Below are 23,162 nucleotides of genomic sequence, written 5' to 3' on the forward strand. Positions count from 1 at the left end.
CCACAGACCCGTCTCAGCCCTTCAGCACTCCGCCCTCCCCGCCGATGCTCCGGTTCCCGCCCGTTGCGGGGAGCGGGCCCCCCACCCGCACCCCTTACGCGGCGGCTCCGCGCCCGGTTCGCACGCAGCAGGTTTAGCCGCTCCTGGGCTTTTTCCTGGCGGTTTCTCTTCTCCGGTCCGAAGGGCAGCACCCCTCCGCCCCGCTCCCTCGGGCCCTCTCAGCCGTTACCGGCCGCGCCGCCCGCCCCACCCTCCCGCCGCGCGGCCCCCGCCACGCCCCGCCCCGCCCTTCCGGCGGTGCGCGCGCAGCCCGCCCCGCTTCCGGCGAGCGGGCCCCGCTTGCAGCGTCATCCTGAGGGGCCGGTTTGAATGAGACCCCGAGGCAGGGAGGGCGGGAGAGAGGGACGCGCCGGAGCCGCCGCTGCCGCCATCGCCCGCCCGCTCGCTCTCTCTCTTCGCTAACGTCGCTCCCCGCCGCCCTTCCGCTTCCCCGCCGCCACCGCGCTCTCCCAGGACACGGCGCGCCGCCCGCCTCCTCCGCCATGCCGCTCTTCTCAGGTGAGCCGGCCCCGCCGCCCGCGCCCGGCCGCACCGGGGGAGTGGGGAGCGTAGCGCGGCGCCTACGGGTGCTGTTGCCTCAGCGACGAGCCCTTCTGGGTGGCCCCACCGCCCCCCGTCAGACCCTTCCCGCCGTCGCGCGGGTGGAGGCGGGCGGTGCCTCCTGAGGGGCAGCGGGAGGCTCCTCTGGCGGCCCTGCCGCTGGCGATGGGCGAGGGGAGGCCCGGCCCAGGGCGGCCCCGTGAGCTCCCTGGGAGGTGCGGCCCGGCCCGGGAGGCGGCCTGGCCCGCTGGGGCGAGGGGAGAGCGCTGTTGGTGGCCGGGAGGGCCCTTTCGGGAAGGCTCGGTCCTGCGAACGGGTGTCGTACGCCCATCGCGTGCGATCGTACCTCGGCGTTGCGCTTTCTCGGTTTGTACTAAGGTGAGTGTTGCTGTCAAGTGAGCCGTGATTCTGCATCCGCGCCTCTAAATTTATTTGGGTGCATGCACCTCCGCTGTTTTAAATCTATTTTTTCCTAGTTAAAACCAGAGGAGTTAAAATTTTCTTAAATTGCATTGCATCCCACTCGCCCTCCTTGCCGTGAAGCAAAGTTTCTAGCGAAGACTGCAGTGACACTTCTAGGACCAGTTACTGGCTTGTTTATGTTTCACAGGTCTGGCCTCTCGGGGCTTCTTAGTATGTGAGGAACAGGTTGCAGAAGGCCTCAGTATACACTTGTGGACCTGTTTCTCCGCTATTTTAATTGTGCTTGGCAAACTGGGATCCTGATGTCAGTATAACAGGACTTCTCCTGAATTCTAGGGCATCTGTATAAGCTGTGTTTTCTGTTCAGTGTGGAAAATACGTCCTTCCTTTTTCTAGTTTCCATTCTTTTCAAATTAACAATTTTCTCTTCTAGTTTGGAAACTTTTGGTTTGCAATCTCTGAAGACTATCATGCTCTTCAGTATCCTCCTTTCGAGTGCTGAGTTGTCAAAACCAGTGGCACGGCAGATTAATAATTGCTAATTATTTTGCATGTTTAGTGGTGGATGCATGACTGTTCAAAAATGCAAAATTTAAAAGACTGTGCAGCTGACTTTTGTCGTTGACTGAGTGGGTTGTCTTCCCAGAAAATGGGAAAAGACTTGTGCTTGGTAGATCTTAAATGTGTTTTTTAAAAAATCAGAAGGTTGGGCAAATCAGAAGGTACTTTTTGCTAGAAATACCGAAAAGCCGGTCATTTGAGTTGCTTTGTAGGCTAATTTAGACTGAGCTTTGGTTATTCTTCCTTATTACCCATCACAAGCATGGCATACATCTGAAATCTGAACCTTCTTGGAAGGTTTTTTTAAATAACAACTTTTAAGGATGTTGTGTTAGAAAAAAACCCTAGAGTTGCTGTAGTATGTTTACTTAAAACCAAAGCACAGGCAGAAGGAAGGATATGGTTTTCTTAAAAATACACTATTTCAGCCACTTACTGTGCATTATATTTTGCAGATTTTCAGCAAAAGTGCAGCATGCTAAAGTAGCCTTGTGTACCTATGATAGTGATTGGAAGTGATCACAGATGTGTAACTGTTCTTTAGAAACACTGTTTATTCCAGGTATTTTTGTCTGCTCTTGGTTAGTGCTGGCTTTACCAAAGCGAAGCTAACGTGCCTCTGTGTCGTTCTGCCTAATGTTTCTGCTGGCGATCCTATTTCCAGAGTCAAGAGTTACATTTTGCGTGACCAAATTTCACTTCTTAATTCCAGTCCTGCACCTATACAGGGGTCAGGGCTTCTGGAGCTGCAAATGCAAATACATTTTAAAATAACTTCCCATGTATTCTGCCATATTTTGCTTTGTCTTTTCATTTCCAATTCATTGTTCACCCACCAAACCTAGCCAAATCTAGTGATGTGCACAGAAGCCATCCACAGAAGGCGACTCCTTAGCCCTTGTGCTGTTGTCTGTGTTCGCACGCAGGTATGTTGTTTGTGTGAACGCTGTCAAAACTGAGGAGGGTAGCAGTGATGGTGTTGTAAATGGCGCTGTGAGGTTAATTTTCCATTGAGAGGAAGCAAGAGGTCTGTTATTTTATGGGTCTTGTCTTGATGGATGCTTACCTCCCCATTTAGCTCCACGTGAATGATACTGGTAGGCAAAACTACAGCTGTCAGTTTCCTTGCTTTTAAAGAACATGGTATTGTTTGCTGTTGAAGGAGCACGGAAATGCTATGGAAAACTGAACTGGAATCGCACATATGGACTTCCTTTGGAAATTTGTTTGCAATCAACAGTGCCAAGAGATTGAGAGAGTTGCTTTCGAGCTGCTTTTGTGAAGATTTGCCCAAAGAATTTGTGATGCTGTTACACACATTTATCACTTGTAAAGTTTCCCGGTATATGTGTTGATTATTATTGTTTTATAGGATATTTTTAGACTTGTTGGAAACAGCATGTTCTGATGACTGAGACACCTTGTAGAAAAAGTGTCCTTTAGCTTGATTACTAACAAGTTTTAAGAGTTAAAACTGAATGTTTTGAGATAGTGTAAGGTCTGAAATTTGAAATACTGGGTTGATCATGGTAATTATGTTCTTGTATATTAGGAAATAATCTAGTTTCAAAACATTTTATTTGCAGTTAACGTGAAATGGGGAAAAGAGAAATTTGATGGTGTGGAGCTTAACACCGATGAACCTCCAATGGTCTTCAAAGCCCAGTTGTTTGCACTGACTGGAGTTCAGCCAGCTAGACAGAAGGTTATGGTTAAAGGAGGAACTCTGAAGGTAAAAATCCATGTTTTTTTCATATTATTTCTAACTTTACTACATTATAACATAACGAGCAATGACTATATTTCTGAGTGTTCCTTCAGAAGATCTTTCATTGTATGTGTTAAACTGACTACACTTCTCAGAAATAATTCTGTATGATTCATTGCCTACTACTAGAAAATAATAGTGAAAGGTTGTTGCTAAATGGTTGGGAGATACACTGCTGTTTTTAAACACTTCTTCACTCTTTTATACCAAACACTACTCTGCTTGGTGTTGTTTTTTTTTTCTCCGTTCCTTTTTAATGTTCAGAATCTGAATGCAATTTTTTGCTTTTTAGCTTGTTTGAGAGAAGTTTCTCCGGCGCTACTTCACTGGGGGCTTACTGGTGTAGTGCGATACAGGCAACTTTCCTACAAAAAGTTGTTTGCATCTAAGCAGTGTTGAACAATAGATGAAGAACTTCATTGATGATGATGAACTTGGCTGCTTTTTATTTTAGTCAGACAAGTCTTGATGATGTGTAAATAGTTAATATTAAATCTTGGATGAAACACAATTGTATATTTAGCAATATGTGATTAATATTAATGAAGGTGCTTGCTTGTCTTTTGCTGCAATATAATTAACTTGTCTTTTATTTCATTTCAAATACAGGATGATGACTGGGGGAACATAAAAATAAAGAATGTAAGTTCTGAGGAATAACTAAATTTTACCAGTTTGGTTTTTATTTTGGCATTTAAAGTAAAATTTAAAGTTCTTGCTGTTTCTGTTTGAATGGGTAACACTTCCTTAAAAATCAGACCTTGATGAAAAATAATTTTATATTTGTCATACCTAAGCATTCTTACAAAGTTCTCACCATTGATTTGTAAAAAAACCTTTTTTGGCATCAGTAGGGAAATTACACCATCTTCCTGAAGTACTTGGGAGCATTTCCGTCCGTCCTTCTTTCCGTCCGTCCTTCTTTCCGTCCGTCCTTCTTTCCGTCCGTCCTTCTTTCCGTCCGTCCTTCTTTCCGTCCGTCCTTCTTTCCGTCCGTCCTTCTTTCCGTCCGTCCTTCTTTCCGTCCGTCCTTCTTTCCGTCCGTCCTTCTTTCCGTCCGTCCTTCTTTCCGTCCGTCCTTCTTTCCGTCCGTCCTTCTTTCCGTCCGTCCTTCTTTCCGTCCGTCCTTCTTTCCGTCCGTCCTTCTTTCCGTCCGTCCTTCTTTCCGTCCGTCCTTCTTTCCGTCCGTCCTTCTTTCCGTCCGTCCTTCTTTCCGTCCGTCCTTCTTTCCGTCCGTCCTTCTTTCCGTCCGTCCTTCTTTCCGTCCGTCCTTCTTTCCGTCCGTCCTTCTTTCCGTCCGTCCTTCTTTCCGTCCGTCCTTCTTTCCGTCCGTCCTTCTTTCCGTCCGTCCTTCTTTCCGTCCGTCCTTCTTTCCGTCCGTCCTTCTTTCCGTCCGTCCTTCTTTCCGTCCGTCCTTCTTTCCGTCCGTCCTTCTTTCCGTCCGTCCTTCTTTCCGTCCGTCCTTCTTTCCGTCCGTCCTTCTTTCCGTCCGTCCTTTTCCTTAACAGTGTATTTTTCAGGGCACCAGATAACCATTTTCTCCCCCTTTGATAGATCTTATTGTGTAGAGCCACTGTGTTGAGTGCTGAAAAATTCCTTTTCCTTATGCTAGTCCAGCAAGCATGGTTAACTTGATTGCTCCCCCCCCCCCCCCCCCCGAATGTTAGTCCCGATGCTAAACTGACAAGGTAATTTTGGTTATTTTTCACTTCTCAATTAATTTAATGTCCTCAGAACTTGCCAGACCAAAGGATGGCATTTCCCTTCCCTCTTCCTTTTCAGGTGGAAAAAAACCCATTCCCAGCTCAGAGCTGTGGTCCTCATTATTGCCCACATCTGTGTGAAGTGTTTCCCCAGATTCTAGGCTAAAGATGAGGGATGTTTTTGTTGGTTGTTTAGAGAATTCTGAATTTGAGAACTTGAGACTGTGTCATTTGAGAAGCTCAAACATTGCAGCTTCTTTCAAATCAGAATTATGCTGTTTGGTTGTCCTTGGTTCCAAGGTATTTTCTAAGTCTTAAGGGAAAGAGGAATATTTGCACTGAAGTGTCAAAGATGCTCGATCCCTAGTGGTTCATCAGGAAGGGAGCTTTCTGAACACTTCACATTGGGGTATTCCATAAATCTTAAATCTAGCCCGATTGGAATCTTGCGTTATCAGCTGCTGGCAAGCTCACCGGGCTCAGTGGAAATGTCTAGCACAGATAATACTGTGGAATTGTTCTCAGTAAGTACTTTCTAGACAGCGAGAAAGTTAAGGTATACCCTTAAGAAACAACAGTGCGTTATCAGCTCTGTAAACTAAGAGAAAGATTGTGTTTATTTTGGGGGAAATAGCTGAAATATGTCAAGAGCTTAATGATTTTATTTATTTTTTTAAGCTGAAATAACTGCCTTTAAATACTTATTACAATTTTTATTGTGTTTCCAGGGGATGACCTTATTAATGATGGGTTCTGCAGATGCGCTCCCGGAAGAGCCAATTGCTCGACCTGTCTTTGTAGAAGACATGACAGAGGAGCAGTTGGCTTCAGCTGTAAGCATATTTCAAACTTTGGTTTCTTGTAAACCTTTGAATAATGGCAAGTTTTAAAAATACTTGCAGTTGCTTAAAAGTGAATTTTGAAACTGTAATGTCTATTTAGCATTGTCGTGGTTTAACCCCAGCCAGCAACTGAGCATGACACTGCTGCTTGCTCGCTCCTCCCCCTCCCAGTGGGATGGGCAGAAGAGTTGGGAAAAGAAGTAAAACTCGTGGGTTGAGATGAGAATGGTTTAATAACTAAAATAAAATATTATTATAATAATTGTAGTGAAAGGGAATATAATAAAAAAAGGAGAGAGAAATACAACCCAAGAAAAGACAAGTGATGCACAGTGCAATTACTCACCACCCGCCGACTGATTCCCGAGCAGCGACCTGCCCCTCCCAGCCAGCCCCCTCAGTTTATAGACTGAACACGATGTCCTATGGTACGGAATAGCCCTTTGGCTAGTCCAGGTCAGCTGTCCTGGCCACGCTTCCTCCTAGCTGCTTGTGCACCTGCTCGCTGGCAGAGCACAGGAAACTGAAAAATCCTTAACTTAGAATAAGCACTACTTAGCAACAACTATAACATCAGTGTGTTATCAGCATTATTCTCACACTACATCGGAAACGCAGCACTGTGTCAGCTACTAGGAAGAAAGTTTCACAGCCAAAACCAGAACAAGCATTCATAGCTCCTGAAAGAAATGCAAATTTACGTTGATGACCCAGTGGCAGTAGTGATGAGAAGTCTGGAATTTAATTTAAAAGTCATATAACTAGTGCTGTTTTTTCTTTAAGCAGGCAGCTTAGTAAATTTTCTAAAAATAGCGTTGATGATGTTTTTAAAGACAAACCCATATTGCCCTTGCTGTATTAGTGTCCTGAACTTTGCCTGAATAAGGGCTCTTAGATGTGCAAAATTGTTTCCTGCCTCCTTCATATCTGTGAAGGGAAACTAGTTTTTGTTTGGGGTGGGGTGTGTTTGGGGTTTTGTTTGTCCTTGCTAGTAGTATTAGGTAAACTTTTCTTTCTGAAAAATGAAAATAAGTTTGACATTTCGTGGCATAGATTATGTGTTTTCCTTTATGGGAAGAGTATAATTAATCTATTTTTTAAAATGAAGTACTTCTGTTTGAGTTGTTTCCTTTTTTACAATTTGAAAGGCTTAATTTTCTGATCAGTCATTTGAACTAGGAGCTCTTTGTCATACTTAAAACAGTTGCACAATTGTTGTCAACTGTGCATGCAGAATAGGGATACTTCTATGCATGTCTGTGTGAAAATGGATCGGTAGTTTAGGGCTGGTTTTGTGCTTCAGTATTTAATGCTTTCCATGGCACTAGCAGATGAGGGATGTTTATGTATTTCTTGACTAACCCTATACACAGACTTTGAGATAGATGAGGGGCAAACAGGGAGACAATTCAATGTCAGGTAACATTTTGAAAAAGTTGGCCCCATTGCATTTCTCTGATTCAGATTTTGTTACAAGTCAAAATTCAGTTGTCTGTACGTGTATTCATTAAAAATGGAATACACAGCTAAATAAATTATCTTTTCCTAAAATAAGTACATGGTATTGGTATACAGTACTGCTTTAGTTTCATTAAACTACATGCTTTTCCCTGACAACCACTCAAATATGCAAGATTAAAAGTTAAGAATAAAAAAACAAAACTGCTATTATATTGTGATTTATAGTTGTTTTTGAAACTGGTTAGTTTAATTACTAGTTGGCCTTCACATTTGTCAAAACTTTAGAAATTCATAAGTTGTCTGAAAGGATCAAATTAATGATCTGTTGCAGACTTCTGGAGAGGAGTTTATATAATGCTTCTGTTTCTAACTATGAACTTCATCACATTTGGAGTTTTAGTGAAAACTGATTTTAATTAGAACAAATGTATTCATGTGGAAATTTCACGGAAATAGAATTTTAAGGTCAAAACTAGAATGAGATTATAATTGAACTTTCTGAGTGACTGCCTGCTTGAAGAATATGTTCATTAAACTAAACATGCACAGGAAAAACCACAAAGCATTCCTGAATGTCCTCTAAAAGCACCGACTGGTGAAATGATTAATATGATCAGAAAATGGATCAGGGAAACTTCATAAAGTTTGACGGAACATTCCAGATTTTACACATCTCTGATCATTCCTTTTCTTAGAATTTGATGTGAAATTATAGCATTTATACAAAAATGGTTGCACATCTCTCAGACTTTGAAGCACCCTTGTAAATTTTTTGGTAGATGGAGTTACCATGTGGATTGACAAACCTTGGCAACACTTGTTACATGAATGCTACGGTTCAGTGTATCCGCTCAGTGCCAGAAGTGAAAGAGGCCCTTAAAAGGTAGGATTCAGTACAAAAATACCATGACTAAAACATTTTCTTTAGCTTAGGAAATAGATATTTTGTGGAACGATCGTCTTAATACTGGTATGGATTACCATAACAATCTGTTATTTAAATCTATTCAAGATTAGCATAATGATCGATTAAAGTTTATCCTGTGACTGTGTTAGTCTGTACTTTTTAAAGAACATAAGACTATGTATTTGTTGGAACTGGCCTTTAGTGGGAGAGAATGTGTTTTGTCTAGTTAAAAAATAGTTCCTATCAAGAATTGTTTAAAATGCTTAAACAAGTTACTGAACTCCTAACCCTGTTTGCTGGTGTTAGTTTCTATGGTCTTGTTCTGTAGAAAATAAATGTATGGGAGTCCTTTGAGGAATGGTGGGGGTTTTTTTGATGGCTTTATTGCACAATGTGTTTTCAGCTATGAAATTCTGATGTTACCAACGTTTGGTACTTGGAGGTACAGTTGGAAGCTCTGAGATAGGACCATGGGTGTTACTGTGCAGCAAACCAGAATAAGCTGGAGTTACTGTCATGTAGATGTGTAGGGAACAGGAGACGTGCCCTTATGGAATTTGTTTCATTTGTTATGATGTAGAATAACATTTCTGAATTTTTTTTGTTGTTATTCTGGACTGAAATGTCAAAATGGGCAGGTTTTTTGGTGAGAAATCCACAAGAAACTTGGAAATCATGAAGGCTAGATTAAAGAAGAATACATGGCAATGTAAGCTTGAACTTGTCCTCCAGATAAATTATAATGAGAGAACCATCAGTATTTTAAAAATGTGATCATCAGGTAGAGCATTGCCGTCTTGGGGTTAATGTAATTCCTTCAAAATATGCTGCTTTCTTGATACCTCGGTACCCAACTGGATATATGTTACTGTAAACGCTAGTTATTAAGTAGTTATAATTTTTTTTTCATTCTGTTAGCAGGTGAACTTTAATTATTTAGCACTGAGAACTATTTGTGAAGTACAGAAACTGTTTTAAAGCTTTGTCTTGTTTTTCAGTGTTGTCATTTTAGGAAAGTCTCATTATTTCCATGTAAAGGACTCTGAGTTACTGCACTGAATCAGAGTATTTGACATATTTAACATACCAAATGTCAAAATGTACCCTATGAAACTGGCAGACTGCAATACAAGATGTGGCCTTATTGTCTGTGGGAAGTCAGATTCGCAGCCTCTGCTTTCCCCTGGAGACTTAGCCTTTATTTGGTCTTCCTGACTTGATGAGTGTGGAAGGGTATATGGCAGTAGGAGAGAGGTGAAAGGACTCACATGGGAAAGCTTACTATTATGGCTTCATTTCTCACCAGCTGCTTCATTGATCTCTGCAAGGGTATTCCCTGTTTTGTAGCATGTCAGGGGGAAAGTTTCCTGCTCATCATCTAGCAATGGACAGAATTTTTCAAGTTCGGTCGGAGATTAAAGAATGCATGAGATCCTCCTTTTGCTTGAAGGCTTGTATATGCTTAGAAGAGGCCATTCTGTTCCTCATGCAGGTGGTAAATTAAGAAATCATTCAGAGAAGAGTGGTAAGTTCTAGTAATACAGGTGGACTCCCATACTTTTTAAGTGTAGGAAATATCTCCCCAAGAAAAACATCTTGCTCTTGCTGTTTTGCTTCTGCTGTGGAGGCAAGAAGCAAGCCTGCCCTCCATATCCATGCATTTTTTCTGCCTCTATCCTTGAAAATGATTTTTTCCTTGTATCTGAAAAAGCAAATGTTTCAGAAATGGGGTAGCTTCTATTAAGACTTTTTCTCAGTTCCTTTAAAAACAGATTGAGTCTTTGAGGCAACTGGATTAAGGAAGCAGCAGGGATGTATCCAGACTTCTCAGTCTGCATTTATTTATTGTCTCACAGATGCCAGTTTTCCTTTGTTTCCATGCAGTGCTTGCAAAATAGCTGAGACTTTGAGGCAAGTTTGAGTAAATCTTATCTTTGGTTACTTCTGTTTTGGTGATTGATTTCTTTTGATACATTTGAATACATCTAGGTGCTGCCTGCTTTATGATTTAAAAACCTGTCTGCTCTTCTCGATTTTGTTTAATTGCATACAGATCATTTTCTTCTCTTTTAGGTATGGTGGTGCCTTAAGAGCTTCAGGAGAAATGGCCTCTGCTCAATACATTACTGCAGGTTGGTGTTTAGAGTAGAACAGAGGGTTTTAGGCTAGTGTGTGATTTCCTGCTAAATGCAGATGAAAATTGCAGTTAGAGCGCTGCGTATTTTTCTTTAGCGCATACACCTTAGAAATTTCAGATCTGCTAGCAGTGGAGGATTCATTTTGCTACGTCGTTAATATCTTTAAAGGTTATTCTGACTGTGGCTGCAAAGCATACATCTCTGCGTATTACCCAGCTGCACACTAGGAAAAATATATTCAAGTGTGATCTAGGCTTAGATAGAAATCATTCCTCTCTCAACTGCTTTTTGTGTAGGCATAAAGTAATTGGAACTTCCTAAAGCAGACTCCATCCATCTGTTGATTTGATCATTTTGTGTAGAAGTATTTTATTGTGCAGTTGTTTCACTTAATGTCAGGCTAGCGCCATAATCCTAGAATATGTATTTCATTGATTTTTATTTTTTTTTAATGTGATTTATTGGCTGAGCATTATTGTTAAGGTGGTATCTGATGCTTTATCAGTGGTCTTAGCCTTTACCCTAAAGATCCAGTTTTCATAACTGAAATAGAAAGTAGTGTCTTCAAAAGGAAAGTTACTCTTTGTTGTGATCTGGGTGCTCACAGTATGGGAGCTCATGATGGCCCCGTATCCTCAAGTTCTAACTAGAATTCTAGTTAGACCCCTTACACTTGAACAAGGGTACTACTTGTCCACTTTTTCTTTTTTTTACTCTATTTCATTGCCCCACTAAGATGCTGGGCCAGGACACTGAGATTTCTACCAGTCCATTTAAGGAAAAACAAAACAATATAAGGAAGGAAAGGTCCAGTTTGTGGGTATGCCTGCTGATCGAATTTTGGGGTGGTAAGTTCAATGGTTACTCTGTACAACCATGCCTGCCCCTCCCCTTTCACTGCCTTTACTTCGTGTCCCTTGTGTTCTTTTTAAGGTGACAGCTCTGCTTTTTAGGAATCTTAATAGTTTAAGTAATTTGTAGTCAATTCTTTGATGCTGAGCTGGTCAAGAACTCCTGCATGACACTTATGGCATTTTTTTTTTTTAATTGCTGTGTCATATCAGTTGTCCCTCTTATCAAGGTGAGTGAAGATACTTCTTAAAGAGAGGAAGCAACTGACCTTGGTTCCCTGTAATCTTGCCTATATTTACTTTTTCAGGAGTATCATTCATTAGTCTCTCCACTTGTAAATTAATGACCTTGCAGACTGTTGCCTACCTCACAGGATGGTTGTGAGGTTTAACATGTGTCTCTGAAGTGATTTGTGGATTTAAAATGTTGTAACCTGGGTAAATAAGGCATAGATAGTAGTGTGTCTGGAGCAAAAAAGAAAGCCATGTGTATTGTCATGCAATCAGTAGCATTCATTGAACTGCACATAGTTATGAACTCTCTGCACGTATGCATACACATACTTGTTTTCCTGGGTCTTAAATTAAGCATGAGTATTTTCTAGATATTTTAGTTGGGAAAAATGAAAGTTTTTCCCCAGTAGGTGAAGCTTAAGCTGCTCTGGGGGACTGATTGTGAGTGCCTTCTGGTTTCTCTAGGTGTAGTCCTCTTTTGGAAACACTGTTCCTCAGATGTGTTTCAAATGAAATCTTAACTGCTCAAAAATGTTTGGGTTTTTTTTTTCTTCTCTGTTAGCAGCCAGGAAAGACAAGGCACTGTGTGCCATGCTCTCAGAATTGTCATCTTTACGCTTGAAAAGTCATGTTCACAAATGAGATCTTAGGTGCACCTGTTATGCCTCCTGGAAAATTTGGTCCTGCTTTGGAAAGATCAAATTGGACACTGTTAAATGATCAGTCTTTAAATGTTGCTACTGTTTTACTATTCTTTTTAAACTTCCTACCATGTTTTAATTGTTTTTCCACTTCTCAAAGCATTCACTTTTTCTTCAAGCTCTTAGAGACTTGTTTGATTCCATGGATAAAACTTCCTCCAGTATCCCACCTATCATTCTCCTGCAGTTTTTACATATGGCCTTCCCACAGTTTGCAGAGAAAGGTGATCAAGGCCAGTACCTTCAACAGGTAAAGACCGATTACTAGCTTTTTGTTTAAAAATTCTATAGTATGTTGGAAGTTGAGAACAAGAATATTTAAGAACTTTCCTTCTCCTATGAAAATAATTAATCCCAGTAAAGTGTTTGCTTTTCTATCACGTAGAAAAGTTGAATGCAATTATCAAGTGCTAGCTTTGAAAATGTATGGTGGAATAGGGAGAAATTCTTAATTAAGGAATCCTTACATCTGGTTTTATAGTGTAAAGATCGATGGGTTTAATATTACAAAATCATAATGCTACTAGTCAGATTTAATGTTCTGTGCCTTTCCTAGGATGCCAATGAGTGCTGGGTGCAGATGATGAGGGTACTACAGCAGAAGCTGGAAGGCATAGAAGGTGATACAGTTATGGAGGTAATTGTAGTCTTACTCTAACCAGAGTTAGGATTTATAATATTGTACTTGTGATTGACACACTTTTTGCTAAGGATTATCAGTTTTGTGAGTTCTTTAACATGTGTCTATAGTCCAGTAAGTGAAATTGCTTTCTGATGTGTCTGATGAGCATAACGCTGCCTATGTCCTGTCAGCTGCGCTATGGAGTGAGCCATAGGAATACTTTCCCTTTGGGCTTTATAAGGCCTGTGTTGGACCAGGGTGGTGGTGAGTGTAAGTATGTAGCAGCTGCCACTGGTAACCTGTGAATTTAGCACATAAGAACTTTTTTTCTGAAAAAAGTGTGCTACAGCATTCTTGGCTACAAGAACGCTATTTCAAACATAACTAGCTTAATCAACCTGATAAGAAATTACTTAAAGTTTTTCCCAAGACTTTACCAGACTGACTGTCTTCTTTCTCTGTAAACTGTTTTCTGGAGAGTCTTGGCAGTGGAAAAAATCTGATAGACTAAAATTTAAGACAGATTTAAGTTGGGGGGCAGGGAGGTGTGAGCTTTTGATTGAAATCTTGCTTGCTAATATGCTTCGAGGTGGCTTTAACAGCATGCTATAGATGCATTTGTTTTGAAACTTTTGTGCTGTGTAAGGAGACTGACTAGGAGAAAATGCATCTGTAGAAAGGTGGAGGAATAGGCTTTGAAGAATTTAAATTGGGTTATTTCGTCTGTAAAGAAGACTGTCTTTACATGCTATTTAAAGTTACATCATAAGAGAATTTGTTTTACAGACAGACTCTGGAGCTACAGCAGCATCATCTAAAAAGAAGAGTTTAATTGATCAGTTCTTCAGCATTGAATTTGAAACAGCGTATCCTAAAGACTAAGGCAAGACATAAAGAATGGTAGTAATTCCACATTTTAGCAGTTGAATGCAGAGAGGATGAAAAGCATTATTCAGAATAATATAGAAAATACTGGGGTGTGTTGGGAAAGAGGGGGAATGATGTACTGCAGAAGTACACAGAAGTTGAAGTTAATGTTGGATATACTTTGAGAGAGAGGATGTTGTGGGGAGGAAAAATGGTAATGGAAATCTATAGAAAAAACCTCCCTGAATTTAAATACCAGATTTCTTTTCCAGAGAAGATTGCCAGTTATCTGCCTCAAGGGTGCTGACATGTTTTATCCAAATAAAAGTAATTATCATCCTGAATAGCCTTTTTTGGCTTGTAAGGGAGTGTTGCTCATGTGCATGTTTAGTATGCCAAGCATAAAAGGTAGCTTGGTTGATTATTTTTTTTTTAAGAAATAAATTAGATGCACACTGTTAGATGAGTAAGAAACTAATGCAGCTGACAACTTTCTAGTAGCTTTTTTTTATAGCAAGAACAGAAAGCGTATGACCTCATGGGGGGCACATCTCATGCCAAGTATTACTCTTTTCCTGCTTCTCCACCCCAAAATCTTGGCTGTTGTGAAACTGACCAGCACTTTTAGAAAGTATTATACTCTGCCTTTTGCTTGTCTGAAATAAGGAAACATCCCCTCAAATGAGATACTGTATCTCACAGCTTGATAGTAATGAAGAGTAAAGGCCTTTTTTAAGGTGAGAGCCATGCATCTCTGTCCCTGTATTGTGATGTTTGTTATCCCTGAAATAGCTGGGAGGAGCAAAATGAGTAGCTAAGAGGAATGCTGCACAGGCCAATGGCAGGAGGAAGAGGCTTCGTAGAAAAGTCATGCTGCAAGGCTTCGAAGTGTGATTGTGGCAGCATTTGTAGAATAGATGCATTCAGAGCAGTCAGAAAAATATCTAGTTAGAAGGAAGTGGATGAGAAAAAAGGATTGGGGTAGAAGTATGGAAAAAAAGAGGTTGGACAGAGTGATTAGAAGAATGTGTAGAAAATAATGAAGAAATGGACTTCATTTCAGTGAAGAGGACTGATAGAAGGCAGATAAAGCAGGCTGTGCATGTTGAAAGAAATTAGAAGTCTGGCCAGCAGCAGGAATAGAACAACTTTTATTAATTGTAAGCAACAATGGAGCATAATGTTGCAGGAAGACTTCATAACTTGGTATTGGCAGCCAGTTATTATGATCAGTGTTCTGGGGGTTGGAGGAGGGAGGGGGAAGAAAGAGCAAAGCAGGCCTCACAAGCTTAAATGGTGATTAAAAACTTGTTTTACTTTTTTTGGTATGTTGTTTGCCTCAGCTACCACTTGTCATTAGACATGAAGGAACAGATTGGTTAGAAGGAAGGGCCGTTTCAAATCTCTTTTTGTACTATGAGAAGTAAAAGTACTGCTGATGCACAAGCACAGGATTATCTTAAACTACTGTGCTCTTCAGCATGTTTTCACTAGAGCACTAGTTCAGCTCTTGGTGCATGATGGTTTTCCTTAATTTTGTGAAGCATGAAATGTACAGAAGCTGAAGAAGAAGAAGTAACTAAAGGAAAGGAGAATCTGCTTCAACTCAGCTGCTTTATCAATCAAGAAGTGAAATACCTGTTTACAGGACTAAAATTGGTAAGCCATTACAACTTCTATTTAATTGAAATTCTAAATGATCTGTGTTTTTACTCTATCACATGGAATAGACATCTGCTGTCCAAGCTTTACAAAGTTCCAAGACTTTTTTTTTTTTTTTTTGGTGTTTGATGGGAAGATGGCAGTGAAAATGACTTGCATGTTAATGTAAAGCAGGCTTCAACAAAGTGTTTTCTTGACCGTGATGTGGTCTTCCCCATGCAGGTAACCAAGTGCAAGCCAATTTGCTACTTGTTTGTTCAGCTGGCTTTCACTTGAGACTGAGCAGTATCATGGTTTAAGCATGCTGTAAATTGTTTCCCAAAAGTCAGTTTTAAAATAGGGTGGCATTTTTGTTGCTAAGAAAAAAAAAAACAGATGATGGAACAATTAAATTTCATTTACAGATTTTGAAGGGGGTGTTATTTTCCATGACAGAACATCATCTTTAAACCGTTTATTTAAGTAGAACTTCTTAAAGGTCTGTGCTTTTTGTATATATATTTTTAAGTTTTCAGGTTTTTTTGGAGAATCTGAAGGAGCAGGGAGAGGAGCTACTACAAAACCTTTGTAGTAACTGCTCTTGCAGAGTATTTGTGTAAGAGCAGGGATGGAGGCAGTGGTCTGGTTTGTACAGGACTAGACCAAGTTGTATGGTTCTCGGATAGTCTTTGTATTTGCTTTTTCTTTTTTGACAGAATTTAGAAGGAAATGTAAGATAAAATAGTTAATGCTCACAAATGAAAAAGATTACAAAAAAAGAAAGCTCACTTTCAGGCCTGAAAAGGTCTTCTAGAATTCTTATCGCTGGATTGTCTGTAGCATGAGTCACAACACTAACAGCCAGGCCACTTCAGGGAATTTGGAAGGGTCGCAGGAAGCAGAGTACCATCACGTGTCTCCTTATATGCAGCTCTGTCTGCTTTAGACTGAGAGCTGAGAAATGTGCAAATATTCCCGTCACAAGAAACTTCAGACTCTCTTTAGCTGTGTTCCAGGTGTGACGTGACACATTCATAACCAAATACAGTTGCAAGTTCTACTCCTGTAGAATTAAACTTTCTGCAGAGAGAAACTTAGTGTTGTCAGGGCTCAGGAATGAGCCTGGAGGTGAACAAATGAATGGGCATGGTCTTTCTGCCAGGGAATTTCAAAATTCTGTGTGTCGTAATGGCTGATAGCAACAGAAGAGATCAGCAGAACAAGATGTAGTTTATGGTTTGTTTATCCATGCTGTGCTTTTCTTTAAGCTGAGTTTTATGATAAACGATGTGTTATTAACTTTTTTTTTAACAGCGTCTTCAAGAGGAAATCACCAAACTCTCTCCAACACTGCAGAGAAATGCACTCTATATCAAATCTGTGAGTGGTACTTCTGGTGCTCTCTTTATGATTCTTTTAACTGTTGTCAATTTTCTGTCCCAAAACACAAAGTTATTGCTGCAACAGCATTTGATTATGTTTATAAAGCATCTGAATATCCTCTACCAAGAAATTTAAGACCAGTTAAAAATTACTTCTTTGAGTACACTACTATCCAGAGCTTCAAAATAAGAGGCCTTGTTATATTTCTGTGTGTTTGTGTACAGGTATGTTCCCAGAATAGCCTGTAATTTAGGATGAGCAGTGTTTAAGGTGTAAAAGATGTGCGAATATCTAAAGTAATAGCTTTCTGTGTATTTTTCTTCTAGTCTAAAATTAGTCGCTTGCCAGCGTACCTGACTATTCAGATGGTTAGATTTTTTTACAAAGAGAAAGAATCAGTGAATGCCAAAGTTCTTAAGGTAAGTTTTCTGGATTGAAGTTTGAATTCCTCTTCATGCTTTTCAATCAGTTTTTATTATAGGTAGATAACTAATACTTGAAGACTGTTTGCTAAACTGTTTGCTTTTAAGCTGTGTTTTAGAATATTAACAGTGCAGTTTCTTTGCTTAAGTACAAAGCAGCTTTGTTTGTGATGATGATGTGTGGCAAACTATACTACCAAAATAGACTGGGGGAGGAGGTAAGGGGCAGAAGTGAATTTGTTCCTATGCTGTTAGAATGGTTTTTTTGTCTCTTCACCAGTCGTTCAGAGGAGAATGTTTCATTAAGGAGAGGACCATGCTTTCAGTCACTGGGTGGTGTTGTAAGGTTAATGAGAAATGTTTATGCTAACAAACACTTCCTGTATTAGTTATGTGAATTGTCTGGCTTTCTGATTTACAAATGCAAGAACCAGCTGCAAACAGCTAAATGTTCTGGTTTTGCTTTCTGTTGGCCTTGGCTGATAGACCTCCTAGGCTGCCCAGGGAGCATCGGGATAGACGATGCCCGTTCCTTACAAGAGGAGCAAGGGAATAAAGATTGAAGGCACGTGTTAACTATTTTAGAAGATTGTTTGGATAACACAAATTGACATTTTTGCGAGTGTACAGTCATTCTACAGCATTTTTTCCTTAGGCCTGCATAGGTATTTCTGTAATATAAAAGTATGACAGCTAATAATAAAGAATCTGAATATTTATACTGAATATAGTAATTTATAATTGTTTATAATGAAACAGACACTCTTCTGTGAAAGTATTTAGCCCTTCAGGTAAGTACTGTCAGCAACACTTCAGTGGATCAATGTGATGAGAGTTGCATTTAATTGGACTTGGTGTTGTCTTCCCATGGGAGAATGCTTTGATGTGGAGTACCAAATTATGCTAATATTCTTCATGCTTTTTACTTCCTAGGATGTTAAATTTCCTCTTATGTTGGATGTGTATGAGCTGTGTACGCCAGACCTTCAGGAAAAAATGGTTTCTTACCGATCAAAATTCAAAGATCTAGAAGACAAAAAAGTAAATCAACAGCCAAAGAATGTAAGTCTTCTGTCAATTTCATGGATGTTTTGATTAAATAAGTCATACATCTGAAATTGGGGTACCAGTAAAGATTAGAGAAGACTTGATTTCCTTAAACGTATTGTTCTCTTATTTAGCATTCAAACTCCTTGGCATTGAGCTTTAGATCTTTTGTGTGTATTTGGTATGACTGCCTGGTGAGAAACGGTAAATGCTGTAGACAAACACATTGCTTACATTTTTATTTCAAAATGTATTAAAATGTAGTGCTTCTGCTTACTAGTGTTATGCGTAAAGGTTTTCTGTGAATAACACAAAATTATTCTTTTCAAACATTACTGCTTGCTGGTGGGTCACTTGTTCAGTGGAGTATAGGTTGCTATTTCCTGCTCACCAACTGGAAAGGGTTGTACGAGGGAGTACTGTGTGTCTGACTGATATGTTCTAGTGAGCTAAAAGACTATACACTAAAAACTGGGTAATGGTTTCATCTCCTACCTTGTCTACATATTCTAAAACTGACTTGCCTTTCTTTAATGAAGAAAAAAGTAAATGAGCTAAAACTGTACTGTTTTAGCCAATTTTTTTAAAGTTTGCTACCCTTTTCCTGGCCTAACTGCTGGCAGTTTCATTTAAACATTTGAATAAGGCTTGCATCTCTCTTTACACAGTTAGGAGCAAGGGAAGAGTGTTATTTTAAAAGAGAAGGTATTGGCACTTTGAGATCTTTCTCTGGTATTTTCTTGTTGTCACTTCTGCTGCTAGCAAGTCCTTAACAAGGAATAAAATCTTCAATTGTAGAATTGTTTTTGCGCTCCAAACTGTAAATCTGGCGTGTAAACAGACTAGGCAATGTGTGCTAAAATGGTTACATACTTGCTTTAAAGAGTGGTCTTGTTTAGATGAGGCTGTTGGATGTCTGGCTAGAAATAAGGTAATGGAACTTGTTTCAAGGTGAACGAAAAATATTTAGGCTTAGGAACATCTTTAAATGAATGGAGAGTTGGTATTTGGTCTGATTGTGCTAAAGCTTTCTCAAAACCATTCTACATTAATTTGCATATTCTGTTCTTTAGTCTAGTAAAAGTGATGGTGCACAGAAAGAAGTTAAATATGAACCATTTTCTTTTCCTGATGGTGAGTACGGGGAAGTAAATCTGTTTTAAAGTAACTTTCTGTTTACTCATGTTTAAGTGGAACTGATGGTGGCATATTCTGAAAACCCTGGTTATTTTTAATGCCTTTGAAAATTAATTTTCAGAAACTGACAGAAATTTAAGGAATGGAAGGATTAGGCAAGTCAAAATGCTTTTGAGATAGTCAAAGACAATTGTCACCATCTGACAAGTTGATGATACATAGAAGACATGTGCATCAAAAGACATTTTTATGTAATGTGCATTTGTTTTGTACACTTCCTTGTCAGTGGGTGGTAGAAAGCCGAAATCAAAACAAAAACTTAAACTGGACTTTTAAAACTGCTGTGGTGGCACTTCTGTTGCCTTAATTTGGGGGGCTTTGGGGGGTGAATGCTTAGGGCATTCAAGCTCCAATGTTAAAGACACTGTGCAGAAATTATTTTGGAGGTCTTGTTTACCCAAATTCGTTACCATTCCATGCTTCTGGGGTTTGTGTGAGAAGTCGGGGGGGCATTGACTGACTCGAGAGCACAGTGGAAACAGGAGAGTCTGGAGTGTTGGCGACTGTGACACCCTGCTTGGTATGTTCAGAATTAGCCTGTTTTTTCCACTGAAAAATCAAATGGCATCATTGAAGTAATGGCAGAGCGGTTGAGCTGCTGTACCCGAGTAGTCTCAGCAGCATGGCGGTGCAGCCTGGCTCAGCATGGTCATGGCTCACCCTGAATGCAGCAGCTGCTGGTGCGTGAAGGAGGTATTGAGCTTTGCATTCTATCTGGGTTATGTATTTATGGTGTGAAAACAGGCACCATTCTCAGTTTCCTGAGGGACTATCCTGGCTGAAAGCTGCTGCTCTTAGTCGCAGTGATTTAGAACTGTGCTGTAAAGGGGGTTTTACACAGCGACAGTGGCTACTGCATTGTTGGTTTATGTGCTGCTAAAAATGCTTTTTAAAACCATTCATGTAAGACTTGCCTAACTCTTTTTTTTTCCTCTTCCTGCAGATATTGGTTCTAATAACTGTGGCTATTATGACCTGCAGGCAGTGCTAACACATCAAGGCAGATCAAGTTCCTCTGGGCATTATGTGTCTTGGGTTAAAAGGAAACAAGGTAAAAAAAAGTAATAAATTATAGCACCATTAACCACCCTTCACAGCTTCCCTCATTAAAGGGGCTGTTAAGCATGTTTCAATTTTTATGTACTTAAATTACAAGTAATCTTCTTCTTCTTCCAGATGAATGGATTAAATTTGATGATGACAAAGTCAGCATTGTTACACCTGAAGATATTTTGAGGTTATCTGGGGGTGGAGACTGGCATATAGCTTATGTTCTACTCTACGGGCCTCGCAGAATTGAAGTAATTGAAGACGAAGCTGAACAGTAGTCTTCAGTTTTAGTCATTCTGCCTAGGTGTGAAATAAATGTTGATTACTGATCACTTCTTTAACCCCAGAGCTTTAGCAAGTGGATAAATAATTTCTTCAAACCTTTTCATGTGAAGAGGGATGTTGTTTTAAAACTGATCCATGTACCAATTTGTCACTGCTGGACTGGATTGCCCACTGTGGTGGTGACAATACTTAAAATAGCTTTAATGTCTTGCAGAAGATTAATTTTTTTTAAATGAGCCTCTTCCCTGCCCCCCCCTCCCCCAATGTCATCAAGTATTTATTACACACCTATTCTCACATTTGTTACTCTTGCATGGTTTATACCACAGTTCAGTAGCTGTCCATCCTTTGCCTTACCTGGCAGTTTTGTTAGGAAGGTAGAAGAGAAACACTTGCCTTGTCGCGTAACTCAGCGCTGCTGCCCATAGCCAACAGCCATGGCTACAGTCAAGTATTTGTCCAGCCTGACCTGCTGATTCAGTCTGTTCTGTTGCTGGCATCTCATGACTTCAGAATAAATTGTGATCAACAATGTGTCTCCATTAAAAAAAAATTCATGTCTGGGTAGCATAGCTAGTATGTGTTTGTTTTCACTTCTTGGGCCACCATGTTGAATGTCTTAAAGCAGTCATGTAATAAAGCCACTTTTTTTGAAGCTGTAGGGATTTAGCTCCTGGCAGTAGATAAGTGGTGGCTGCAAAAACAGGCTTTGCTTTCTTAAAGGTAACTTCTGTTCCGTCCCCTCAGAGTGCAGCAGCTGTACGCTGTGGGTGGGAGGCTGCAGTTAAAAAGTATTTCTGTGTTGGCTACAGCCAGGAAAGTGCTGGGCTATCCACAGAGCTCTGCCTTGCTGTAGAGGAGCTGATTTTTGATGTGTCCCAGTCCCTTCCCTGTTCAGGTGAAACAGCTCCCAGTCTGTCTTCACTAACAGTGACCATGGGGAGAGTTTAACTGTGCCTGGCTTGCTCAGAAAGGGCCCCCCTCACCCTCCCATGGGGACAGGGGCTGCAGCTGTGCCCTTCCCAGGGCCTTTTTCTGCCTTACCAGGTGCACTGATGGTTGTTGCTCTGCCTCCCTCGCTGCACAGCTTCCCAAAGGATGAGGCAGGTATTTCATTAAATGTTGGATGGTGGCAAGTTCCACCTGTTAAAGAATCCTCAATGCAGCAGAGGTTCTTTTCCTGTGTAGCCCACAGAAATAGTACAGGTGCTTGTTGTGCCTCCTGTTTGTTGAGGAGACACACACAGGGCCTGTGCCTGGTTGCTGCGTTGTGGAACTGTCCTGCCAGGTGTGGGCCTGTGATCAGTGTTTCCTCTCTTAGAGCTGCTGTTGGCAGTTGAGAAGAGCCTTCTCTTCCGAACAGTTACATGACCCTACACCTACAAAATAATATAATCTTATTACTGGTCACAGCCCACTAGTTATAAAAAAAGGTTAACTATTTTTCCTTCACAGAAAGTGTTCTGCCCCCTTTTTCTCCTGCTCTTCCTTTTTCTGGATTTTGAGATGCGTGTATCTCAGTGTGACAACTATATTACAACTTGTATTACTGGGACAAGATACACTTAATTTAGCAGCTGGGACACTGAAAACCCCTTGAAGGAGCAGCAGCAGTCACTGCACAGGCCTACAGGCCTGCCCCTCTCCACTTCTAGTGGAGGTCCTTCACAGTTTGTCAAACCCTTCAGTTACACACTGGGGCCTTGGGTCAGTGAGGGGGATTCTCAGTCAGGATCTCCCCACAGGGGTCTAATTCCAAGCCTGTTTGAAGGCCAGAGGACTGATGAGGTCATACTTGTTGGATGATGCAGAAAAAAAAAAATTAGTACTCCTCCACACCCAAGACAAGACTGCGCTGCTGCTGGCTCAGAGAAAGGGATCACCGCTAAACCCAGGGGCCAGCTCAGTGCCCAAGACTCCTGCCTTGAACACGAGCACTGAGATAATGGTTCACACCTGAAGCATCAAGGCTGTAACTGGCCGGACAGTCACTGTCGTCATGGCCATCCTCAGCCCTGGCTCATCCCCACACTCCTCCGGTCACAACATGCTTGAGTCCCTTTGCAATCAAAATCATTACATTTTCGACATTGTACCAAATCATACTTGCAGCAGGAGGCAGGGGGGAGCAGGCACAAAGCCCATCATGGAACACACCTCCAAGCCAGCAGCAAACCACCCTGGAAATTCACAGGTATGCTTGTAAAACTGAAACAGTACCCTGCAGAGGAAAGTTCTGTGATAATGTGGTTTGCCAAACACTCAGCAATTAGATTTCACTGCATGACACAAATTCCACAAGAAATAGCCACAAAACAAGTTGTAGCTCCACCACCACCACAGTCTCTTGCTTTCTGAGGGGAAACAGATCCCCCTACATGCAACAGCCAGCCATGTCATTAAAATGAAACCAACTGTCATGTCACAGTGCACTGGGACAAGAAAATTATCTTGTTTAT

The 23,162-nt window shown here is 40.8% G+C and overlaps 1 protein-coding gene across 4 annotated transcripts; it reads left to right on the forward strand.

Annotated features, from left to right (window-relative positions):
* Positions 1 to 312: 312 nt before the first annotated feature.
* Positions 313 to 21,275, forward strand: USP14 (ubiquitin specific peptidase 14). 4 transcript variants are annotated; one of them, XM_074821128.1, is made up of 16 exons: positions 313 to 558; positions 3,171 to 3,316; positions 3,962 to 3,994; positions 5,784 to 5,888; positions 8,138 to 8,241; positions 10,339 to 10,397; positions 12,309 to 12,439; positions 12,746 to 12,832; positions 13,598 to 13,677; positions 15,223 to 15,337; positions 16,634 to 16,699; positions 17,029 to 17,121; positions 18,058 to 18,186; positions 19,245 to 19,305; positions 20,312 to 20,419; positions 20,545 to 21,275. In XM_074821128.1, the coding sequence occupies exons 1-16, from the start codon at positions 543 to 545 to the stop codon at positions 20,694 to 20,696; spliced, it is 1,485 nt and encodes a 494-aa protein (XP_074677229.1). In that variant the 5' UTR covers positions 313 to 542; the 3' UTR covers positions 20,697 to 21,275. The 4 variants fall into 4 exon arrangements, with proteins under 4 accessions (XP_074677229.1, XP_074677238.1, XP_074677247.1 ...); XM_074821137.1 differs by having other exon boundaries at positions 12,746 to 12,826; XM_074821157.1 differs by lacking the exon at positions 313 to 558 and adding an exon at positions 582 to 978.
* Positions 21,276 to 23,162: the final 1,887 nt, after the last annotated feature.

This window comes from Strix aluco, chromosome 1 (genome assembly GCF_031877795.1).
Source record: "Strix aluco isolate bStrAlu1 chromosome 1, bStrAlu1.hap1, whole genome shotgun sequence".
NCBI lineage: Eukaryota > Metazoa > Chordata > Aves > Strigiformes > Strigidae > Strix > Strix aluco.